At 34.2% G+C, this 24,809-nt stretch overlaps 1 protein-coding gene across 4 annotated transcripts in view; it reads right to left on the reverse strand.

The window, feature by feature from the left end:
* LOC143243021 (cell adhesion molecule Dscam1-like) overlaps positions 1-15,211 on the reverse strand; it is a 115,797-nt gene extending 100,586 nt beyond the window's left edge. For 2 of the 4 annotated variants that reach the window (XM_076486661.1, XM_076486668.1), the window contains exon 1: positions 15,014-15,211. In XM_076486661.1, the coding sequence (XP_076342776.1) occupies positions 15,014-15,095 (82 nt within the window). In that variant the 5' untranslated portion in view covers positions 15,096-15,211. The remainder of the gene's footprint in view (positions 1-15,013) is intronic. The other 2 variants (XM_076486659.1, XM_076486667.1) reach the window with 1 other exon arrangement.
* Between the last annotated feature and the right edge of the window lie 9,598 nt (positions 15,212-24,809).

The raw sequence follows: 24,809 nt of genomic DNA on the forward strand, positions 1-24,809 counted from the left end.
TTCATTCATCGACAAGTATTATTCTTTAGCTGTAAGTAACACTTATAACTAGAAGTGAGACACAAAACAGATGCTTTATCATATTTTGAATGTTAGTTCTTTATATTGTAGCGAAAAAAACAACAACAAAAACTAATGGTATTCACTAGGCTTATGTTCTTCGATGCTTCTTTCAGCCGACAATAGGGTGTTTACGTAACAAATGATTGAAAACAAAAAGGACAAATCATAGCTGGTTTTAGTGCTGTATACCCCGCCTACTTTTCTCAATGTTTAGACATAACATTTACTCGCTAATCTAGAAACTCCTTAAATAGGTTTTTATGTCGTTTTGTGCAGTTGATACAAACGCGGAATAATTCGGAAATTCTATCATGGACTTCTTCTGTCTAAAGTTTTTATATGTCCCCCTTGTGGCGACATTTTGAATTATAGGCAGACCGGAAAAAGTACTACATAATTTTAAATTAATGCATTGCCAAACACCAAGCATTAAAAAATAAAAAGAACATATACTAATTAGTTTATAAGCATTCACCATTTATTTCAAAATTATTAACGATTCACTCTGCCCCTTCGTTACACGATTAAATTCCGTAAGAAAATAACAACCTATAAAACTAGTATTCATTCAAGTGGCTTTCCCTCTTGTCTCTACAATGAAATATTAACAACTTCAGTAGCCAGAAATATGAAATATATTATGGTTAAAATAGCGAGCTTGTTCGGTTCCAGGTTTCGATCCTGCGATCGAAACTTTAACCATCATGTCAATAATTTGAAAACGTTTACTCATCTGTGGGGGATAACAAAATAGTTGTGATAAGCACCCCCTTTGGTTATTATTAACGTAGAACATTGGAATAGGTGAATAGGCTAATAATCCCACGTTTACCCAGAATTTTGAATTTGAATTGGGTTTTATAATTATGTAATTCTTTGAGACGGATTTTTATATTTATGTATATATATTCGGTAGCAATGAGGCCTCCCAAATAACTTTATTTCCTAAGTAAGCCTAAATACTTTAAATACATGAATATATTCTTACAGTTTTAGCAGAGAGAACTTTATCATTACGTTCCTAACCCTTCTGTACCACCTGCGTTATTTCTTTCGTTTATACAAGACTTAATTCATTAACGTCTTTTAGACTAATTCTTCTGCACCTTCGCTCAATGTTTTAAGCACCAGAAATAGACTGAAATAGCAAATCGATTCTTTTAGTAGAATACACCATTAAATGTCTCCATTTACTTCGATAACCGCGGAGGATAGCATCTAAAGAAATTCCACATTAAAAACATCCATAGTATTCAAGTTAAGGATTACGTTTGTTTTTGATGTGCAATCAGACATTTCAAACGCAAACCTGATAAGTATTCCAAATTTATTAGTCGAGAATATTGCAACTAAATTAATTTTATAATGACACTAGGGGTTCATTTGTTTCTATATTTTTTTTTATTTGTGAATAGCATGAACGCCAAGTAAGTTTCGTTAGTTAGTGTTGATGTCTCATTATTATGCTTATAAATACTGAAATTATTAAACATAAATATTTGAAAACTCTAGAATGAAAGCTTTTAATTATCTGCAGCCGAGGTTCAGCAAGATTATTGAATAGGCGCAGATAGCCAAGTTGCTTTGCGCCGTAAAACGCCAAACCAACCAAATTATTGAATTATTAAGACAGGTAATTTAAATATTCCTTCTCAAAGAATGCATCAACAGGATAGTTGTTTTCACGAGTTGTGATCTGTTATTTTTGGTCACTTAAAACATTATTGATCTTGCCAATAAAATGACCCATTATTTGGTAAAACCAAAGAACCACATACTCTATAGGTTTGAGCTATTTGTTTCGTTTGTCACACCAAGTAAGAAATACCATGCATTTAATTACAGTGTCCCACAATAGTCACATGACTCTGTCTTTGTTTCAGCCCCAAAGATCGGAGCGTGTATATTTTATTTTTTCATAGCAATGGGTTTCGAGCTTTGAATTCTCGGATTCTCACTCAGGACGCCTTCCAGTGGTAAAGCATTACGTCTGCATACATACAACGCTATAAACCGAGTGGGTGCGCAGAGTACAAATATCCCATCATGTAACTTTGTGCTTAGCTTGAAAACAAACTTATACAATCCGGGCACTCTAGCCATTTAACCATGCTAAGTCCAAATAAGTAAAATGTTTTGCAATTAATTATATTTAAGATTCTTTTATTAATTATTATTCTGGCTTGTGTTGAAATATTTTTATGTTCTGGTCTGCCCAACTAGCAGTCGATGATAAAGGCTCTAAAGACTCTTTGTCTTCTACTGGTATTTCTATTAATCTTAATGCATGCAATCAGAAGGTTAATTAAATCGGTTCCTCGCTTTTCTCTGTTTGTGGCCGAACACCAGTTTCAAAATGATTTTCTTGCTATGGATTGGTTTGATTTGTTCTGAATTTCGCGCAAAGCTACACGAAAACTATCTGTGCTAGTCATCGCTAATTTTGTAGTGTAGTCTAGGCAGCTAGTCATAACCAAACACCGCCAACTCTTGGGTTACTCTTTTATCAACGAATAGTGGGATTGACCTTCTCATTATAATGCCTCCAAGGCTTAAATGGCAAGCATGTTTGATGTGATAGGGATTCGAACCCGCGACCCTTAGATTACGAGCCGAGCGCCTTAACCACCTGGCCATGCCGGGTCTTTACTATGAGATAATGAATTTTGAGATAATGAAATCAATGGTGTAAAAGCTAAATCTTAATTATTTTTCAGAAAACGTATTGGTTTGTGTGTTTTCTTATAGCAAAGCCATATCGGGCTATCTGCTAAGCCCACCGAGGAGAATCGATCCCCTGATCTTAGCGTTGTAAACCCGTAGACTTACCGCTGTACTAGCGGGGAGCGAAAACGTATTGGAAGTCCATCCTTTGTGCTGACCCAGCATGGTCAGGTTGTTATGGTATTGGACTCACAATTTGCAGGTCGCGAGTTCAAATTCTCGTCACACCAAATATGCTCGCCCATTCAGACGTGGGGGCATTATTAAGTGACGGTCAATCCTACTATTCGTTGGTAAAAGAGTAGCCCAAGAATTGGCGGTGGGTGGTGATGACTAGCTACTTTCCATCCAGTCCACTGCTAAATTATGGACAACTAGAGCAGATAGCCCTCGAGTAGCTTTGCGCAAAATTCAAATCAAAACCAAACGTTTTATATATTCAGGATTTTTACGTTCATATGGTTCAGGAGCGAACGTGGCCTAGTGATTGCCAACGTTACGTGATTCAAGCTTTGTTATCGCGAAATAAAAAAAATCGCTTCCGTACTTTGGACCTTGGGCGCGTAATAAGAATGACAGTCAAATCAAACATTTAAATTAGAATACCTCACGGGTTGGCGGCGGATGCCGTTGGGTAATTGCTTTTTATCTAATGTATCAGCTCAAAATAAATAACAGCAAAAGTTGAATGTCCTATAGAGATAAACTCAACAAATCAAACATAGAATGTTTCAGTTTCAAATATTTCATTTTTTGATAACCTGAATTCATGTGCACAGCTTATTTTGCAGCCACATTTTGTTTTCTAATAAAAATTTTACACTTAACATATTTTCTGTTTATACATTTCTATACATGTTGTAATTTTTTAAAACTCGTTGCAAAACTATGATTTTTCGAAAGAAATGTGAGTGTTTGGCTTATAAATAAGTTCAGGTAGTACTGGCCGACTAACTCATTTTGATTAGATTTATTTCTTAAATGATATACAAAAATAGCAGTTATTTATTGCAAAAAGATTGTTTTAAATTACTATTGGTAAAACCTAACATGACCTTTCGACTCGTAATCTGAGGGTCGCGGGTTCGAATCCCCGTCACACTAAACAAACTCGTCCTTTCAGCGAAGGGGGTTTTATAATGTAAAATCAGTCCCACTATTCGTTGATAAAGTGTATCCCATGAGTTGTCGGTGGGTCGTGATGACTAGCTGCCTTCTCTTTAGTCTTGCACTGCTAAATTAGGGACAGCTAGCGCAGATCGCCCTCGTGTAGCTTTGCTTGAAATTCAGGACAAACCAAATCTCTAGTCTTACACTGCTAAATTAGGGACAACAGATAGCCGTCGTGTAGCTTTGTGCGAAATTTAAAAAAAAGAACAAACAGACAAACAACGATACCGTGAACGGCACAGCACAGATTGTGTAGCTTTGTACGTAACAAACAAACAAACAAAAATCTATTGTTAACATCTAAGTTATTTTTAATTTTTTCCGTTCATTTATCAATAAATGATCCTAAAATGTTTGTTGTTGTTTTTTTAATGTGATAAATGCCTTCCCAAACGAAAGGCCAAATATTCTTGATTTATACTGGGGTTTCAGTTAGCCAATAAGAGAGTAAGCTAGCAAAACTAGTAACAAAATTGACGACGTATTTTGTAAATTGAAAAAAAAAGGTTTTTGAAAGAGGTTTTACTTATACCAGAGACTCTTTCAACATTTCTACGAAAGCGGTTTATTTATCTGAAACGATCCGGCTCAGCCACGCTATCATATAGTTTCGATCTGTGAGTTGCGTGCCCGAGTCTTTGCTGCTGGGCTGAGTGAATTGATGTATGGGAAACATCATGGCTAAAAGTCAAACAGGGAGACACTAATTAGGTAGAAGCTGATGTTATAGAATCGAATTTGAGATATCGGACTGGTGGTATTAGTAAACGAACTGCTCGTTCAAGTTGACGATAATTGCGTTAATCTTCTATTCAGTCAAGTTGTTCTGCTAGAGGTCGTTAGCAGTCTTATGTTCCTCTGTTTTAATCTACCTTTTCGTGACCATAATACCGTTTTAGATCCGATAACTAGCATTCCAAATATTATACAACATGTATCACTCTTTACTAATGGAAAGAAATCCGACATACAGAGGTACGCATACTCAGTTTCCTTGAAACGTTCTTGATGGATCAGGGGTTTGGTGTGAAGGGTTATGAAGTTATAGATTGGGTTTCGATACCTATGGTGGGCACAAAACAGATAGCTCATTGTGTAGCTGCTTTGCGCTTAACAACAAATTAACAAGTTTTGAAAGTGCACAGTTTTGTTGTTTTTTTCTTGAGTTGTAGATATTTAACTTGATATATATATATATTTATTCAGTAATAAATTTCACGATTTCAAGATAGTTTTTCGTGTCCTCTGCTATTCATTCATATTTTTATAACATTTAATATTTACATTAATGTACTGGCGTACACGCTGCTGCTAAGTAATCTCTAATGTAATTGGCCCGGCACGGCCAGGTGGTTAAAGCACTCGACTCGTAATCCGAGGATCGCGGGTTCAAATCCCTGCTACACCAAACATGCTCGTACTTTCAGCCGTGGGAGCGTTACAACGTGACGGTCAATCCCACTATCCGTTGGTAAAAAAATAGCCCAAGAGTTGGCGGTGGGCGGTGATGACTAGCTGCCTTCCCTCTAGTCTTACACTGCTAAATTAGGGACTGTTAGCGCAGATTGGTCTCGAGTAGTTTTGCGTGAAATTCAAAACAAACCAAACCAAACTAACGTAATCAAACACATAAAGAATGGTAGATTTTAACAGAGGTCTATTAACACAGGTAAGAAATGACAATGATATTTGAAAAAGAAAGAAGAGATAGAACATTTTCAGAGGTGTTTGTTGAAAATAAATGTACTCTTCAGTTACTGGGCGGAGCCACCACGTTCATGATGTGCAATTATTTCTGTTTCAGTTATTAAAGGATCTAATTTAAGACACTCTAAATATTCGAAATGACGAGGAAAAGCTTTTCTCTGTAGTAATTATTTCTTTATAAATATCTGTGTGTTCGTCCTCTTCCATGCGTGTGTCTAAATGTTAACAAAAGAGCAGTGTGGTTTTATTAAACTTTGATTAAGTGGCAAGACATTTTTTTCGAAATAATTCGTCTAGAACCGATCATGTTGACGTGCGAAGGAATTCTGTTTGCAAACACGTACACACCCAAGCAGAGAAATGATATGATGACACACGATGTCGCAGTTCTTCTAGTAGAGATTTTAATAACTTTATCATTCTCCTGTAACTGATCTGTAGAGTCATTTTCCCGCCTGATAGCGTATACCAAATTTGTAATGAAAGGCGCTGTTCTTGCTCTATATTTACTATTCATAAACAGAACATTTGGTTGTTAACTGATGTTAAGGTATGGTGTTAACTGGAACATAACAAATGTATTTAGAAATAACCTGCTAATTAACGTAACCAAGCATCTATTGTTTGTTTCAATGTTAAACACAAAGTTACGCAATGGGTTATCTGTGTTCTGCGCACCCACTCGGTTTATAGTGTTGTATGTATGCAGACGTAATGCTTTACCACTGGAAGGCGTCCTGAGTGAGAATCCGAGAATTCAAAGCTCGAAACCCATTGCTATGAAAAAATAAAATATACACGCTCCGATCTTTGGGGCTGAAACAAAGACAGAGTCATGTGACTATTGTGGGACACTGTAATTAAATGCATGGTACTTCTTACTTGGTGTGACAAACGAAACAAATAGCTCAAACCTATAGAGTATGTGGTTCTTTGGTTTTACCAAATAATGGGTCATTTTATTGGCAAGATCAATAATGTTTTAAGTGACCTAAAATAACAGATCGCAACTCGTGAAAACAACTATCCTGTTGATGCATTCTTTGAGAAGGAATATTTAAATTACCTGTCTTAATAATTCAATAATTTGGTTGGTTTGGCGTTTTACGGCGCAAAGCAACTTGGCTATCTGCGCCTGTTCAATAATCTTGCTGAACCTCGGCTGCAGATAATTAAAAGCTTTCATTCTAGAGTTTTCAAATATTTATGTTTACTAATTTCAGTATTTATAAGCATAATAATGAGACATCACGCTAACTAACGGAATTTATTCTTACCGGTTACATTATAAAATTAGTTTATTTGCGATGTTCTCGACCACAAGTTTTGGAATGGTTATCAAGTTGACGTTTAAAATGTCTGATTGATTGCACATTAAAAGCAAACATTTCCCTAAATTTGAAATTAAATAATTTTCAAGTATTTTCTTAATTCACAAAGCGACAGTCAGATGGCAATTGTAAGAAACGGTTCTCATTTATCTAGTGTTTTCTCGAGCTTTAACTTTTAAGACAGTTTGTTTGTTTGGAATTTCGCACAAAGCTACTCGAGGGCTCTCTGTAATAGCCGTCCCTAATTTAGCAGTGTAAGACTAGAGGGAAGGCAGCTAGTCATCACCACCCACCGCCAACTCTTGGTTTGGTTTGTTTTGGAATTTCGCACAAAGCTACTCGAGGGCTATCTGTGCTAGCCGTCCCTAATTTAGCAGTGTAAGACTAGAGGGAAGCAGCTAGTCATCACCACCCACCGCCAACTCTTGGGCTACTCTTTTACCAACGAATAGTGGGATTGACCGTCACATTATACACCCCCACGGCTGGGAGGGCGAGCATGTTTAGCGCGACGCGGGCGCGAACCCGCGACCCTCGGATTACGAGTCGCACGCCTTTTAAGACAGCGAAATCACATTGTTTTAGCCTAAAGTAGAATAAATGCTCTATCGATAAAGAAGGGAATTTATTCGCACGTGCACTTTATATTCTCTCTCTCTTTTTTAATCACTTAATAAATTAATCTAATAATTAACTATTTATTGAATTTTCATCGATTTAAAAATAAAATAAAAAATATGTTTATAAATTTTAACTGCAGTGAAACCTTTTTCGGAGCGTTCTTAAGTTTTAAAGAATCCGGAAAGGTGAATTTACAGAAAAAACAGGAAAACGAATACTATTTCTCAGCCTGATGTTACACAAATATTTATAATAACTTATATTATTATATAACCAGATATTTGATGTTTATCTTTAGTTAAGGTTTCACACACAGTGAAATTCATAAACTATTGTCATATATAAGTATATTCAGACCGGCCCGGATAGTTAGGGGGGCTCGACTCGTAATCTGAAGGTCGCGGGTTCGAATCTCCGTCACACCAAATATGTTTTCCCTTCCCTTTCAGCAATGAGAACTTTATAATATAACAATCAATCCCCCTGTGCGTTGGTAAAAGAGTAGCCAAAGAGTTGGCGGTGAATGGTCATAATTATCTGCTTTCCCTTTAGTCTTACACTGCTAAATTAGGGACAGCTAGCGCAGACAATCCTCGTGTAGTTTTGCGCAATATTCGAATTCAGTCCTTTTCTGTAGGTTATTTAAATCTACATTTCATGTAGTACCCGATCTTCCAGGTTCTGAATTGACCTCAAAACCGAATAATGTTGAAGGAAACTTTACGTAACTATAGTTTGTTTAGCAAAGTTGTGTCTTCCTAATGTGAGGAAGAAACCGTACAATCAGGCATCAAAACCGTACAATCAGGCAACAAACCTTCACATGCCTCCTGCTGGTACAGCCGTATGTCTACGGATTTACAACACTTAAATAAGGAGTTCGATTTCCCTCGGTGGGCTCAACAGATAGCCCGATGTGACTTTGCTATAAGAAAACACGCACGCACGCACACACTCAAATCTTCACGGTGTGCGTAGTCAAAACCATAGATTTACATATCAAACTATCTCGGTGTAGACAGATAAATAAATGATTTAGGATAGGGTTTATGTAAAGTAAATACTGAAGCAAGAAGCGTTATTGTTTGTATTACAGCCAATCATAAACAACGTGGAATTAATTCGCTAATATGGAAAGACGAAACTTATATGGTAGAGACTACAGAGACTAGTAAAAGATAAAGCATTTCTACCCAAATAGAGATAGGCATCTGTTAAAGTCGTTGAACTAGGAAATCAATCACTGTGTGCTTATAGAAACTGATTAGCAAACATTACGTTCATTAGAGCTTCTATGGAACAACTCAGTCATGCTTAAAAGTCAGTACACGTGTAGATCAGTATTACCTACAATTAACTGAATTCATGCGTAAAGCTATCCTACCCAAGAATACAATGAATTCGTATGTAAATTCCTTACATATGTAAAGCTGTATTTCTTAAAAGCGAAGTTGCATATATGAAACCACACTAACTAAAAGCGTAACTAATATGTTTGTTTGTTTGGAATTTCGCGCAAAGCTACACAAGGGTTATCTGCGTTAGCCGTCCCTAATTTAACAGTGTAAGACTAGGGGGAAGATAGGTAGTCATCACCACCCACCGCCAACTCTTGGGCTAATGTTTGGTGGGACGAGGATTCGACTCCTACCCTCGGAATACGACTCGAGTGCCTTAACCACCTAGCCATGTCGGGCCAAATAGTAGGTAAAGCTGTATTATTAATTAAACTAATTTTTATATTTATAATCAACATTATGTCAACTCTTTGAATATGAACGAAAAAGTAAAAAAAAAAAAAAGGGGACAAAATATATGTGCGCAGATAGCCCTCATGCAGCTTTGCGCGAAATTCAAAACCAACCAAAATGTATGTACCTCCTTAATTATAGGTTAAAACAGTAAGTTTAGGGCAAATAAAGAATAAGATAATTGGCATTTTTTTGTTTCATTTTATTTTTATTTAGCAATCGTCTCCAGTTTATTTATTATAGAACAAAAAAGACATTGAAACGTTTGAATTTTAAATTAGTTGTACGTGCAATCATCTCCAGTTTATTATGGAAAAGAAAGCACTGAAATGGCTGTATTTTAAGGTAATAGTACACGCATAATTTAATAGAAATGTTAAACATATGACATCATGTGAAATAAATGGAAAAATAATGCAATGGATATTTACAAATAAATATAAAGGATAACATATATTTTGTTCCAGTAAAATTACTAACGGAAGCCATTTCTTGTCGTGTTATATTTATAATCGCTGTGCGTACACACATACATAGTCATAGTGAAGGTAGTATCACTTATTAATTATTGAATATATTGATTCATACTGTAGTTGGTGGAATCATTCTGCCATTTAAGGGTGTTATCTTGACGAAAATATTAAAAAGCTGTAAACTGTCCTATAGACAGTACAGGCTCAGCCACAACATATTCTGTGAAATTCGTTGAAGTGTCTATAGTTTCAGAATTTTCTTTCACGCACCCTGCATTATCACTACTTGTAGCTTTTTTTTTAATAATACATATAAGTATATATAGAGAGAGATATAGAACGGTATAAAATAGATTTACGCCGTAAGATATCCGTACTGTAAGAGAAAACAATTACAGCTGATCTTTTACTAAAGCCAGATTCTTATAGATCGGGTTTTCAACCAGTCCATATTGTCTTCATTGGCAACAACAATGTAACCAATATCTGAGTATTACGGGTGAAAACTTAGCATAACTGGGTGATGTATGAAATACACACACACATGTATGTAGATTTAGTGCTACATGTATATGTATAGTGTATGCATAACTAAGGCACTTACACAACCATAAATTGTCCCATTTTTAACAATATACCAATAATATCTAACGAAATGGTAAAACTCAAAGTTGCTGAAATACCAGCAGAATGCTGGTTGTCGTGAATGGCTTCTGTTTAGCTAAGTGCAGCTTCCTGGTATCAGGTACCGAACAATCAGTTTCCTGGCCTCAAGTACCAAACAATCAGCTTCCTGAATCAGGTACCTAACAATCAGCTTCCTCAATCAGGTACCAAACAATCAGTTTCGTGAATCAGGTACCGAGCAATCAGCTTCCTGGCATCAGGTACCGAACAATCAGCTTCCTGAATCAGGTACCGAACAATCAGCTTCCTGAATCAGGTACCTAACAATCAGCTTCCTGAATCAGGTACCGAACCATCAGCTTCTTGGCATCAAGTACTGAACAATCAGCTTTCTGAATCAGGTACCGAACAATCAGCTTCCTGAATCAGGTACCTAACAATCAGCTTCCTGGCATCAAGTACCGAACAATCAGCTTTCTGAATCAGGTACCGAACAATCAGCTTCCTGAATCAGGTACCTAACAATCAGCTTCCTGGCATCAAGTACCGAACAATCAGCTTTCTGGCATCAGGAACTGAATAAGGATCACGTGCAAAAGGAAAATAAAGAGAGAGAGAGGAAACATTCCCAATAGGTGAGACCTCACTATAGTGTAATAAGCTGATATGGTTAGTTAATCAGGCACGTGTTGCTTCTTCATATCACGTAGGAAAGCTGTACATTTAACATATTCCACGAACTTTGTGGGGGTATGATAGCAGAAAGTTTGGACTTGTTTAGAAACCGCAGGTACATATCAGTCACGTATTTTTGTGTTAAAACAATCAGTGTGTTTACAATACACATAACAAAGTTCAACATTATAGACTTTATAAATTACTGTCCCCCAGTAGGGCAGTGATAAATTTACAGACTTACACCACTAACATTTAGGATTCGATTCCTCGCGGTGAACACAGCAGGCAGAGCAGTGTGGCTTTGCTCTGTAATAAACAAACAAACACAAATGGCTATTTAAATAAAACGATTAAAAATATACCATCTGTCAACAAAAGTATAATTTTAAAGAAAAACGTCTGCGGTTATAGCGTTGGATATAATCAACCTACCAAAAATATTCTCAAAAATACACAAATGAATAACGAGATAGCCATCACAACGTCAATTAGGCTTAGATGCTTTAACCCACAGTACCCAAACATCAATTAGGGTTAGATGCTTTAACCCACGATGTCCCAACACTTACTACCGTTCACCGTCTTCAATCAGTTTACGATTTTAAAAGGAACGTCATGTTAGAAAGTGTTGTTAAGAACCACTCTTAACTTTTACCATTCTTAGGCATCCAACCTCCACCTCCTAGACAAGTATTACGAAATAGTAGGAACTATAAACCCTTGACTAAATAGTTCAATAATAACTGAGCATCCAACTTCCCTTTTATAAACAGCTATTACGTAGCAGGAACCATAAACTCTTACCTAAATAATTAAGTAATAACTGAGCGCCTAACCTCCCTTTTATTACGTAGTAGGAATTATAAACCCTTGTCTAAACAGTTAAATAATAATTAAACATCCAACTTCCTCCCTTGAAAGGCAGCCAAAAAAGTGAAGTATGTTGCTATGACTTCTAAACATTACACCATTTTACGTAAGCAGTAGTTCTTCCTTTCCCGGGATTCCTCATCTAAATAACTGTAGAAGTAAAGATGTTTGTTTGTTTTTTAATTTCGTGCAAAGCTACACGAGAGCTATCTGTGCTAGCCGTCCCTAATTTAGCAGTGTAAGACGAGAGGAAAGGCAGCTAGTCATCACCATCCACCACCAGCTCCTGGGCTCCTCTTTTACCAATGAATAGTGGGATTGGCCGTCACATTATAACATCCTCACGACTGAAAGGGCGAGAATGTTTTGGAGTGACGGAGATTCGAGCCCGCAACCCTCAGATTACGAGTCGAGTGCCTTAACCACCTGGCCATGCTGGGCCTCGTGAAAGTTTAAAACTTTAACCCAGAGAGACGTGGTCCTATTTTAACTTGATAAGACAAAGAGTGAAAGTGTGCAGCTTCCTTTAGGTTTTCATGAAAAACATAAGCCACCAAGCTCTTTTTTTTTTAATCATGCTTTTGTTTGTTGCTCAAGATCAAAATCCAAACCTCCATAACAAACAAGCAAGACCTAACAAGTCTAGAACGGAACGTGAAGAACGAATGTTCTCAGCTTTCCTAATACTGAGTTATTTGTACGGTCTTTAAGCAATACTTCGTTTTAAGGAAAGAAATACGAAATTCTATAATTGTATATCGTTGTTACACTATTGTCATTAAAACGATCGCTTGTTTGACAAAAAAAAGAAAGATATACGAATATATTAATACACATGCTCATGTGCATGTAATGTGTGTTCATATAAATGTATGAATAATGATAAAAAATAAGAATTAAAATTGTGAAAATATTTGAGGTGTGGCTATAAAAGTCACGAAACTGTAGATGCGATCTGAAATAAATAAAAAAACTTTAAAAGGTTAATTAATTAACTCATAGCTTTTGTTTTATACATTATTATGTTCTGTTTTTCATAAATATGCATAAATTATATACAATACGTTAGCAGTACGTAAAATTTAACTATAAAATGTAAATAAACCACACTGGACAGCTGTTCTGCAGCAGCCAACCACACGTTCTGAAGTATCACTGTGAACCAACTACACTAAAGTCAGAATCTGAAGTATCACTATAAATCAACTACACCAAAGACACGTTCTTAAGTGTCACTGTGAACCAACCACCTCAAAGACACGTTCTGAAGTGTCACTGTAAATCAACTACACTAAAGTCAGAATCTGAAGTATCACTATAAATCAACTACACCAAAGACACGTTCTTAAGTGTCACTGTGAACCAACCATCTCAAAGACACGTTCTGAAATATCATTGTAAATCAACTACACCAAAGACACGTTCTTAAGTGTCACTCTGAACCAACTATACCAAAGACACGTTCTGAAGTATCACTATAACTCAACTACACCAAAGACACGTTCTTAAGTGTCACTGTGAACCAACCACCTCAAAGACACGTTCTGAAGTGTCACTGTAAATCAACTACACTAAAGTCAGAATCTGAAGTATCACTATAAATCAACTACACCAAAGACACGTTCTTAAGTGTCACTGTGAACCAACCACCTCAAAGACACGTTCTGAAATATCACTGTAAATCAACTACACCAAAGACACGTTCTTAAGTGTCACTCTGAACCAACTATACCAAAGACACGTTCAGAAGTATCACTATAAATTAATTACACCAAAGCCACGTTCTGAAGTATCACTGTGAGCCAACCACACCAAAGGTACTTTGCTAAAATATCATTAAAAATGAATCACATCTAACGATCTCAGCTGATGTATCGTGATACGGTGGTATTGAGGAACGTTCATGGCTAACGTGTTTAGTTCTTTGAAAAACAAATACATTTTACTCGTGACTTTTAGACGCTCAAGCGAATGTAATAATGGATATGATTATTACTTTAAATATGAAAAAACATTATATATTCTCTCGCATTTTTAAGTAATGTACACTTGAAAGCACAACAGAAGAAAGTGCCCCAGTTGTAGAGTTAGAGCAAGTGTTTCTCCTCCGAAATATTTAGAAAAACCTGACAGTAAAGTAATACTTACCATGTTTTGGATGCACTGTACTGGTATGGTACAATAAAATGTTGAGACACCTAACAGTAAGATATCACTTACCACTTTTTGGATGTACTGTACTGATATGGTACAATCCAATGTTGGGTGACATAGTGTTTTAGATAACTCAGAGTTTTTCAGGGCGCCACTACGTTATTGGATCTTCGAAATAATTTGCCCCCCCCCCAATTTACTCCCAAATTACGTTGCTTAACGTAGCATTTTCCGAACATTGCCATGTGATTCAATATATATTAACAACTTTCAGTGTTAACAAAGTCTTAATATTGATTTAGGTCTCCAAAAAATAAGTCGATTTTCATATCTGTATTTCTATCTAGCGTTTTCGCCATACGTTCCTGTTTTTCCAGAGATAAAGTTTCCTTGGGTTGATTTTCAGGTAATTTAACAAATGTTTTATCGTACGTTTTTCATCATATTCGCCTGTCGATATGTCTAACTAACAACGTCCGCAAACAGCTGTTCATTGCTAAATTTTTTAAATGTGTATGGATCTTCTGAAAAAAATGTCGGTTTTATTATCTATGTGTCTACCTACCTATCAACACGAACGTATATTTATCAATATGTCCATGTATCTGTTTACCTTAGTTTCTGAGCAACAGTTCATGCTGAATGATTAAATATTCATAAAAACCTTCCTATAAAAAGTATACTTTAATACCAGTCTACCTATCCATTTTCTTAAATTGCAGTTGATTATAAAGTGATTAAATATTCATAAATGACTTCCCATAATAACTCTACTTTAATAACATATCTATGCAAAATTACATGGAAAGAAAGAGGAACACCTAATGATTATAGTAACACTTACCTCCAAAAGCACTTACTAAAATTCCTACGAAACTCATCACTTTCCACAAATGTTCCTTTATCTTCGAAATGTTCCTTGACATACTGAACTGAACCTGAATCTACGGCGATAATTTATCTCAGAAAAATTACAGTGCTCTTATCTTCAAATCCTGAACATCTATCTCTTCATAATGTGGAAGATTGCGTAAAACGTTGTACTTGAAAAGTGCAGGACAAAAAAGGAGATGACATTGGTTAGAAGACGCTGATTCATTTAGTCGACTCTATCCAACACCGTTAAGAACAGAGCAAGCAGGTAGCTTGCGTTTTCAACGAACGCTTGCTCCCGAGTGGGAAGGGCGGCTGTTGAAAGTGGGTTTTGCTCGCTCCATACGTTTATCTACATATATATCTCTTGGACCACTAAGCTGTTAGTGATTACGGAGCTGAGATTGGGGGCGCTGCAAGTAATGTGGTGCTTTTACAACCAGCACAGAGAAGACCTCTTACGTCGCTCTGAATTATGCCTTGTTTATCACTTATTTAACAAGAAAGAAAAAATTGCTTGAAGTTATGGTAACGCAGGGAGCAATAATGAAACGTGTAACAGCAGTAGAGCTATAGAAAGTTGTTACTTATACAATTCCATGATAACTAGGGTCGGCGGAATCGGAGATTAAAGGAAGGGATCTTGATTTTTTTATGATGTGATTGATTAAACAAAATGAAATCGTTCAATTAAATGGAGGCCCATCATGGCCAGGTAGTTAAAGCACTCAACTTGTATTCCGAGGTTCGCGGATTTGAATCCCCGTCGCACCAAACATGCTCGTCCTATCAGCCGTGGGGGCGTTATAATGGGACAGTCAATCCCACTATTCGTTGGTAAAAGAGTAGCCCAAGAGTTGGCGAGTGGTGGTAATGACTAGCTGCCTTCCCTCTAAGTCTTACACTGCTAAATTAAGGACGACTAGCGTAGATAGCCCTTGCGCGAAATTCAAAACAAACCAAACCAGTTAAATGGAATCACTTATATCACGATCACCACTGGCATCGTAAAAGTTCAGTATAGCTGATAAATTACCTTCTAATTTTAACATATATACCGTTTCTAATTTCAAACTCTCCCACTGGCTAACGTCTGGTTAAGTATAAAAAAATATGCCCGATATATGAAGCTGAAGATAAGATTACTTCACAATGGGTTGAAGTCAAGTACGATCATCATTCGACATTTAAATCGTTAAAACAGTCAATATCTTTAATAGTGGAGCTGGATATAAAAACGAATTTTAGCATGTAAGTTGTAATTCAATCAAAAATATTTTCTATCAAATCATAAAAGTGTTATGTTTGTGTTAATTTTTATTTTAATAAAATGTTAACTTTGTAATAATAATAAGCAAAATGGCGGAAACTTTTATTGGAAGTCTTGGGATGTTCCCTTTTCATCTTAAGATGTTCAGTGATAAATACAAAACTTAATAACATTGACAACAGTGCAATGAAATTTTATTGTCATATTATTAATAACAGAGAGTGAAAATAAATTAGACTACAACAATAAATATGAATAGTAGACTAAGGCTAAAAGGTTATAATATACAAATATATCAAATGACCAAAACTGAATAGAAGAAACGATTGTTATTTAAAATCGGACAATTCTTTGATCAGCTACATAACAAAGCAGACCGTAGCAAAACGTTAACGTCGCTCAAAGATATGATATAACTAGAGGATTAGAAACTTATGCGGACAGTATAGGTACAAATATTTTTTACTTTGTAGCCAGTTCTAAGGACCATTCTCATTTTCGTAATTTTACTAGAAACATTTTGTTACATTTCTGAAAGCTTGTTGGGTTTTTATGTTATCTTTACATTAGAAACATCCTGAAAATGGAATGAAACCACCATGAGGGAACTTTCAGTAGCCCAATGATAATTCTTTTCAAGTTAAATTAAGGTTTCCGATCCGGAAACCATTCGCTCGAAATTGAGATTTAACCTCCTTAAAAGAAAGTCTTACGAACTATTTTCTCTTTAAACCAGTTGTCAATAATAAAATAAACCAAACGTCTATCTTTTTATACTCCTGTTTATCCATTAATATATTTATACTCCCGACTATTTTTATACTCCTGTTTGTCCATTAATATATTTATACTCCCGACTATTTTTATACTCCTGTTTATCCCTTAATATATTTATACTCCCCACTATCCTTTTATAGTCATGTTTATCCATTAATATATTTATACTCTCGACTATCCTTTTATAGTCATGCTTATCCATAAATATATTTATACTCCTGACTATCTTTTTATACTCCTGTTTATCCATTAATATATTTTTACTTCGACTATCCTTTTACATTCCAATGAATCTACTGTGTACGTGCTTGTGCATCTTCGGGTCTTCTCTCCTGATACATTAACTCGTTTTTATTTTATGAATGTTTTCTAGTAGAGGTTCATAATAATTCTACAGTAGATTCGACTGATTAAATTCTCTTCTGTAATACTGCCGTCTTACTCCATATAATCCTTTTTGTGTGTGTTTCCAACTAATATACTTTTAATCTGGGAACACGCAAAATGCATTAGCCATTAAGGTCGAGTTGGAGTCTTTGGTAATCTTCTAAAAAAGTATAAAAAATATTCAAGGTGTATCAAACACGTCTAGAAAAGTTTCCGTTAAAAATAATGTTAAAAAAATTGTTATTTTCCTTCAATGTAAGATTTCTATTCTTTTTTTGATTTCTTGTAAAATCAACCGACCAATCAATATAAAACATTATGGTTAAAACAAAGATATCCAGAAACTGTTTGTTGAGAGTACTTCTGTATTATTATCATTTTTGTAACTTTTGTTCAAGGTTAAACGAATATTTGAATCCCCACTGAAATATGAAGCAGAATATTGTTTGCTATTTCTTCAAGGGCCCAGCATGGCCAAGCGTGTTAAGGCGTGCGACTCGTAAACTGAGGGTCGCGGGTTCGCATCCCCGTCGCGCCAAACACGCTCGCCCTTTCAGCCGTGGAAGTGTTATAATGTGACAGTCAATCCCACTATTCGTTGGTAAAAGAGTAGCCCAAGAGTTGGCGGTGGGTAATGATGACAAGCTGCCTTCCCTCTAGTCTTACACTGCTAAATTAGGGACGGCTAATACAGATAGCCCTCGAGTAGCTTTGTGCGAATTTCAAAACAAACAAACAAACTATTTCTTCATAATATAAAAAAAGGTGTTGTTAAACGTTTTAATCTATTAACGATAAGATCGCTGGAATCAGAGTTGTTGTTGTTGTTTTGAATTAAGCACAAAGCTACACAATGGGCTAACTGTGCTCTGCCCACCACGGGTATCAAAATCCGGACCAGAGTTGTAAGTGGTATATAGCGAATAAACTGTAGTTACTGTAAAAAAAATAATATCCTGTAAAAATGAACTCACAATAAAGTAAAATTAGAGTGTATCCTTACAATGTTTTACAGAGATTTTCTAGTTAAAATTTTGTTCTAAATTTTTGTAACATTCACATACAGTTTTTACAAATATCGATGAATTCTCAGAAAAGCAAAGTTAATAATGTGGAATTTTTAATAAAAATAAAATAAGGTGGGTTAAAAAACACGGACTGTATAAGATACTACACTTTAGGTCTACAGAGACAAGTATATGAATGGTAGTTTTCCTGTACAGATGGTTTTACCGAGTTAAACAGTTTTTTATAAAAAAGAATAAACAATGATGCAACACCAAATTGTCAATGGCTGACTCTAAAACTTTATATAACGCCACAAACGTTATTCCAAAGCTAGACAAACAGCATTACATTCCCTATTTATTACGTAAGGTCAATTTACAAATGACTCAGTTTTAAAGGGAAATTTTTTACCATCCTCAACAATTAAGGACTGACAAGACTTCTTATATCTTACGTTTCGTTGGGTGTTATCTTCCAATTTACATTCGAAACATGAGCAGTGACTAGAGATGTTATATTTTACGTTTCTTTGGGTGGTATCTCCCAATTTACATTCGGAACATGAGTAGTGACTAGAGGTGTTATATTTTACGTTTCTTTGGGTGGTATCTTCCAATTTACATTCAGAACATGAGCAGTTACTAGACTTGGTATATCTTACGTTTCTTTGGGTGGTATCTCCCAATTTACATTCAGAACATGAGCAATGACTAGAGATGTTTTATTTTACGTTTTTTGGGGTGTTATCTTCCAATTTACATTCAGAACATGAGCAGTGAATAGACTTGTTATATCTTACGTTTCTTTGAGTGTTATCTTCCAATTTACATTAAGAACATGAGCAGTGACTAGAAATGTTTTATTTTACGTTTCGTAGGGTGGTATCTCCCAATTTACATTCAGAACATGAGCAGTGAATAGACTTGTTATATCTTACGTTTCTTTGAGTGTTATCTTCCAATTTACATTAAGAACATGAGCAGTGACTAGAAATGTTTTATTTTACGTTTCGTAGGGTGGTATCTCCCAATTTACATTCAGAACATGAGCAGTGACTAGACTTGTTATATCTGACGTTTCTTTGGGTGGTATCTTCCAATAACATTATTTCAGGATTATTTATAGTAATTAAATCTTATATATATATATATTTGTAAAGTGAAGCAGAAATATCTGGTTTTATATCATTTTTCGATAGACCTGTTCTCACGAAAGTAAAGATATGAATTTATAATACAAGTAGAACAGTTAGCTCCCATTGAAACTCCTATTACTTGTTTGAAAACCTGATTATTGAAAAATATATAATTATTATAAATGCAGAAACTTATATCTTTCATGTTTTCAGAGCTACATTTTTCTTTTACTTCTATGAAAGAATAAACGTAGTGTTCTTTCAATGAATTTAATTTTTAATGGAAATGTGACGTATTGTGTGTTGAAATTAAATCTTTCAATATTATTTATTTGTACAGTTTCTTACATATTCTAAAAGGGGATGATTAGTTTCTATTAACCAAAAATTATCTTTTTATTTATTAACACTAATATTTTTAATTTTATGAAATAAAATATGTAATTTATTTAATAAAATGGTCGGTTGATTAATAATTGTTCTTATTGAACTAGAAATAAATTCAAATTTAATCGGAGATTTATGGAGTTTCGGAATAGCATATAAAAAAAGATGAATGTACTAGAAATTTGGTTTACGATGAAGTTTTTATAAGCTTTAATAAATTATTAATTACTATAACTTTAATTGCTTAATAAGTTTAAATGGTTGTGTACTATTCATTTCTTTTATCATAATTAATGCATAAAATCTTTTACAAATGATACCAAAATTACAATTATCCTTATCAAAGGGAACTATAACATGTTTTTCTTGCAGTTCTTAAATATCATTTCTCAACTGTTAAAACGATAAATCTTTGTATTATTTCTTAATTTTATACAGGATAATTTAAATTTCATATTCTTAAAGACATAAAACTTCCTTTCCAGAAACCATCTTAAAGGATGAGATGCAAGTTCCAAAATATATGTTTCAACATTGTTTTACATAGATTTTAGGTCATTTTGCTCATTATATTTTGTTGCTATTCTATGCTAAGATTCTTTACATTTTTTACGTATTTCATATAAAAGATAAGCTATTATTACTATAAATATAGTAGTGGAACAATTGGAACTTCGTATTTATAACTAGCGATAAGCTTTAAGTTTTTACAGAGAAAAATATAGTTTTTTTACAGATTGATTAGTAACTTTAGAAATCTGCAAGATATCGAATATTTTATATTCAAAATTAACTCCCAAATATGAAAGTTTCATTTGCAGTTTTTTTTCAAAGTTGATAAGCCTTTGGTTTTTAATCGATATTTTATATCTACAAATAAGTGCTTTGTATGATCGTTTCGAAAATTATAATTTTTTATTGTATTAATTAACGCTCTTATATCAAGAGTATTAACTTGATATATCTTTATGAAAAAATACATACATTGATACTAAAATAAATAAATGTTTAGTAAATTATAACAACATTCAAAAAATGAACCCACTTTAATTTATTTCTCTTTACCTTTAATTTTCTTACTTGTATCAGTAGATATCTACAAAAAATAAGCATCTTCAAACATTAAAACTTACTCCGTAATGTTCTTAATTTCAAAATATAGAAATTCTCTCGTTGAAGTATATTGCTGTTTTAAATAATAATTTCTAATATAGATATCTTAACAGAAGCAAAAGGGTGGATTCAAAGATACCTTAATTCTACAGAATTCATTCATTTTTTAAACTTGAGATCCATTCAAATTTATATGTGTGTTTGAAGTTTTACCCACATATTCCATATTACATTTTGTAATATATATATATATATAGGGTTTAAGAAAATATTTTGATTATATATATAGGTGTATATTTGTTAGTTATTACCTAAAAACAAGCCGAAACAAAAATAAATTAAAAAATAATAATTACTATAATCAGCTCGCCAGACAAATAGTAGTTTCATGATATGTCATTAGTTAAGGCTATTGCACTTAACTTCATAAAGATTGAACAACGTAATGGAAAAGGGCGGCATAGTCAGCAACAAATCACATGCCTTGAATATATATTAGAGAAAATTAATACAGATAAAGTTAAATAAACAAAATCAAAAGCAAGAACTGTGTTAACAAGAAGTCAAAACAAAATTAAATTGAAAATAATAAACAAATATCCTGCACTAATTGAAAATATCCCAGGGTATAAGCTATAATGTGGGATATAAAAAGTATCCTAGGTTTTGGAGGTGACCTAGGAAGAAGGACTACATTTCGGTGGGAATACACTGTTTATCATTCTTATCTCCTCCATTCACCAGTCTCACACAAAGAAATAAAATAAAGGAGTAGCAATAAATATAAAAATAGAAATTAGGAATACGAGATTTGGGTGCTCAAGCCTACAACGTCCCATATCTGTATCACCCTTCACTGTCTGGACAGTTGTGGGGAGGTAACTGCTCTCCGAGTTAAATAAGAAGAAAATTTGATATACAAATAAGGTACTGCCATTTGGGGGTAAATAAGTTGAAAACTTACCTCTTGAAAGTAGCATTCTAGTCCTCAATATGGTAGAAAGGCACTAACTGATAGCACAGTAAACGAACCATACTAATACGAAGCGTCTCATCCAGTTATCTAAATAAACCAGTACAATTACCAACTACCACCCATTTATTAAGTTTACTGTGACTTTCATGCTCTAAACAAGGCTTTATATGCAGCAAGCTGTGTATCCGCATAAAGTAGTGCCGAGTTGTTAAATGACCTTATCATAACTAAAAATAATTATTAGAAATGTTTAGTGAAAGTTGCCTAATTTTCATTTCTTTATATTTATTTAATACATTTTATATTTGTTACAGAATAGTTTAATAATTTTATTTAGTTTTTTTATTAAACCCATTAACTATTAATTTTTATCAGTATTTCAACATTACTGATAGCATATTATAATTTACAACAAATTTTACAATATCTGAATAATTGCGAAATTATAATGCCTATAACAGAAGTGTATGGTACAGTACTGTTAAAAGAGGGTAAACCATAAATTGGAAAGATTTGTTTGTTTATGTTTGAATTTCGCGCAAAGCTACACAAGGGCTATCTTCGGTAGCCGTTCCTAATTTAGTAGTGTAAGACTAGAGGGAAGGCAGCTAGTCATCACCACTTACCGCTAACTCTTGGGCTAATCTTTTACCAACGAATAGTGCGATAGACCGTCACAATATAATTCCCTCACGACTAAAAGGACGAGGATGTTTGGTGCAACAGGGATTCGAACCCGCGACCCTCAGATTTCCGGGCCTAAATTGGAAATGTAAAATAATTTCTTTTAGCAAAAATATTTATATTAGTATCCTTAACAATTATTTTAATTTCTAAAAAAAAATAATGTGCTTCTGTATTAGATAATGAAGTATTTTCAATTTTTAATTCTGCTGGATAAATAGTATTAATGACATTATTTATTTCAGGATTATTTATACTACTTAAATCATCTATATATCTGTAATTTAAGGTAAAAATATCTAGATTTGTGTGGTTTTCAATAATTCTATTCGCATGATGGTAAAGATATAAATTTGCTATACAAGTAGAATTGTTAGCTCTCATTGGAACTCTTATTGCTTGTTTAGAAACCTGTTTATTGAAGTATATATAATTATTGTAAATACAGAAACTTGATATATCTTTTATGTTTTTAAAGCTAAATTTTCTTTCTTCCAGTTCTATAAAAGGATAACAAAACTGTTCTAATAATGAATTTAAAACAAAGATTAAATCTTTTAATGGAATTTTGATGTACAATGTGATGAAATCAAATGTTTTCAATATTATTTATTTGTTCACAGTTTATAAATATTTTAAAATAGGTTGATTACTTTTATTATCCAAAAAGTATGTTTTTTATTATTAACATTTACAATTTTATCAGGTAAAATATTAATTAATTTATTTCCATATGTTCATAGCATTTAAGAATTCACCATTTTACCTGTATTAAGATTACTGTATTTGAAATTGTTAATAAGAACATTATATCCCTATGAATTAAACTACGATTTTAATACCTCTACTCCCTTGAACGTGAGTAATGGGTACCGTATTGCTGTTGTTTTTGGAATTTTCGCACAAAGCTACTCGAGGGCTATCTGTGCTAGCCGTCCCTAATTTAGCAGTGTAAGACTAGAGGGAAGGCAGCTAGTCATCACCACCCACCGCCAACTATTGGGCTACTCTTTTACCAACGAATAGTGGGATTGACCGTCACATTATAACGCCCCCACGGATGGGAGGGCGAGCATGTTTAGCACGACTCGGGCGCGAACCCGCGACCCTCAGATTACGAAGCGCACGCCTTAACGCGCTAGGCCATGCCAGGCCCTTACCGTATTGCTTGTTTTATATTTATAGATACTTTTTTCATAAACATTAGCTAATTAGAGGTAAAGGAAAAATAAAGAAAGATAGGTTAATTTTTAAAATTTTGTAATGATTTAGACAGTATTTTTTATTCTAGTATTAGTGTACGTGAATTAATTTTCCAAAATATTTGTAAACATAATTTTCCTAAAATAAGAGGATTAATTAATAGAATAAAAGATTTTGATTTTCGAAACGATCGCAAAACACTTACTTGTAGATTGGTATGCATATATATATATATATATGTGTGTGTGTGTGTGTGTGTGTTTTAACTTGAGATGTATTCAAATTTACATGTATATATAATAGGTTTAAGTTTGACCATCATGTTCCGTATTACGTTCTGTACAATTTAATAAATAACCTTTTTGATTTTACAAAATAAATTTGTGTGAATAACAGAGTAAAAAGATCCTAGACAGAACATGCGAGACGGCTTTTGTTTCCACAATTTAAAAAAGCCCCTAGACAGAACATGCGAGACGGCTTTTGTTTCCACAATTTAAAAAAGCCCTTAGACAGGACGTGCGAGACAGCTTTTGTTTCCACAATTTAAAAAAGCCCTTAGACAGGACATGTGAGACAGCTTTTGTTTCCACAATTTAAAAAAGCCCTTAGACAGGACATGCGAGACAGCTTTTGTTTCCACAATTTAAAAAAGCCCTTAGACAGGACATAGGAGACGGCTTTTGTTTCCACAATTTAAAAAAGCCCCTAGACAGAACATGCGAGACGGCTTTTGTTTCCCCAATTTAAAAAAGCCCCTAGACAGAACATGCGAGACGGCTTTTGTTTCCCCAATTTAAAAAAGTCCTTAGACAGGACATGCGAGA

This window comes from Tachypleus tridentatus, chromosome 2 (genome assembly GCF_004210375.1).
Source record: "Tachypleus tridentatus isolate NWPU-2018 chromosome 2, ASM421037v1, whole genome shotgun sequence".
In the NCBI taxonomy this organism is placed as follows: Eukaryota; Metazoa; Arthropoda; class Merostomata; order Xiphosura; family Limulidae; genus Tachypleus; species Tachypleus tridentatus.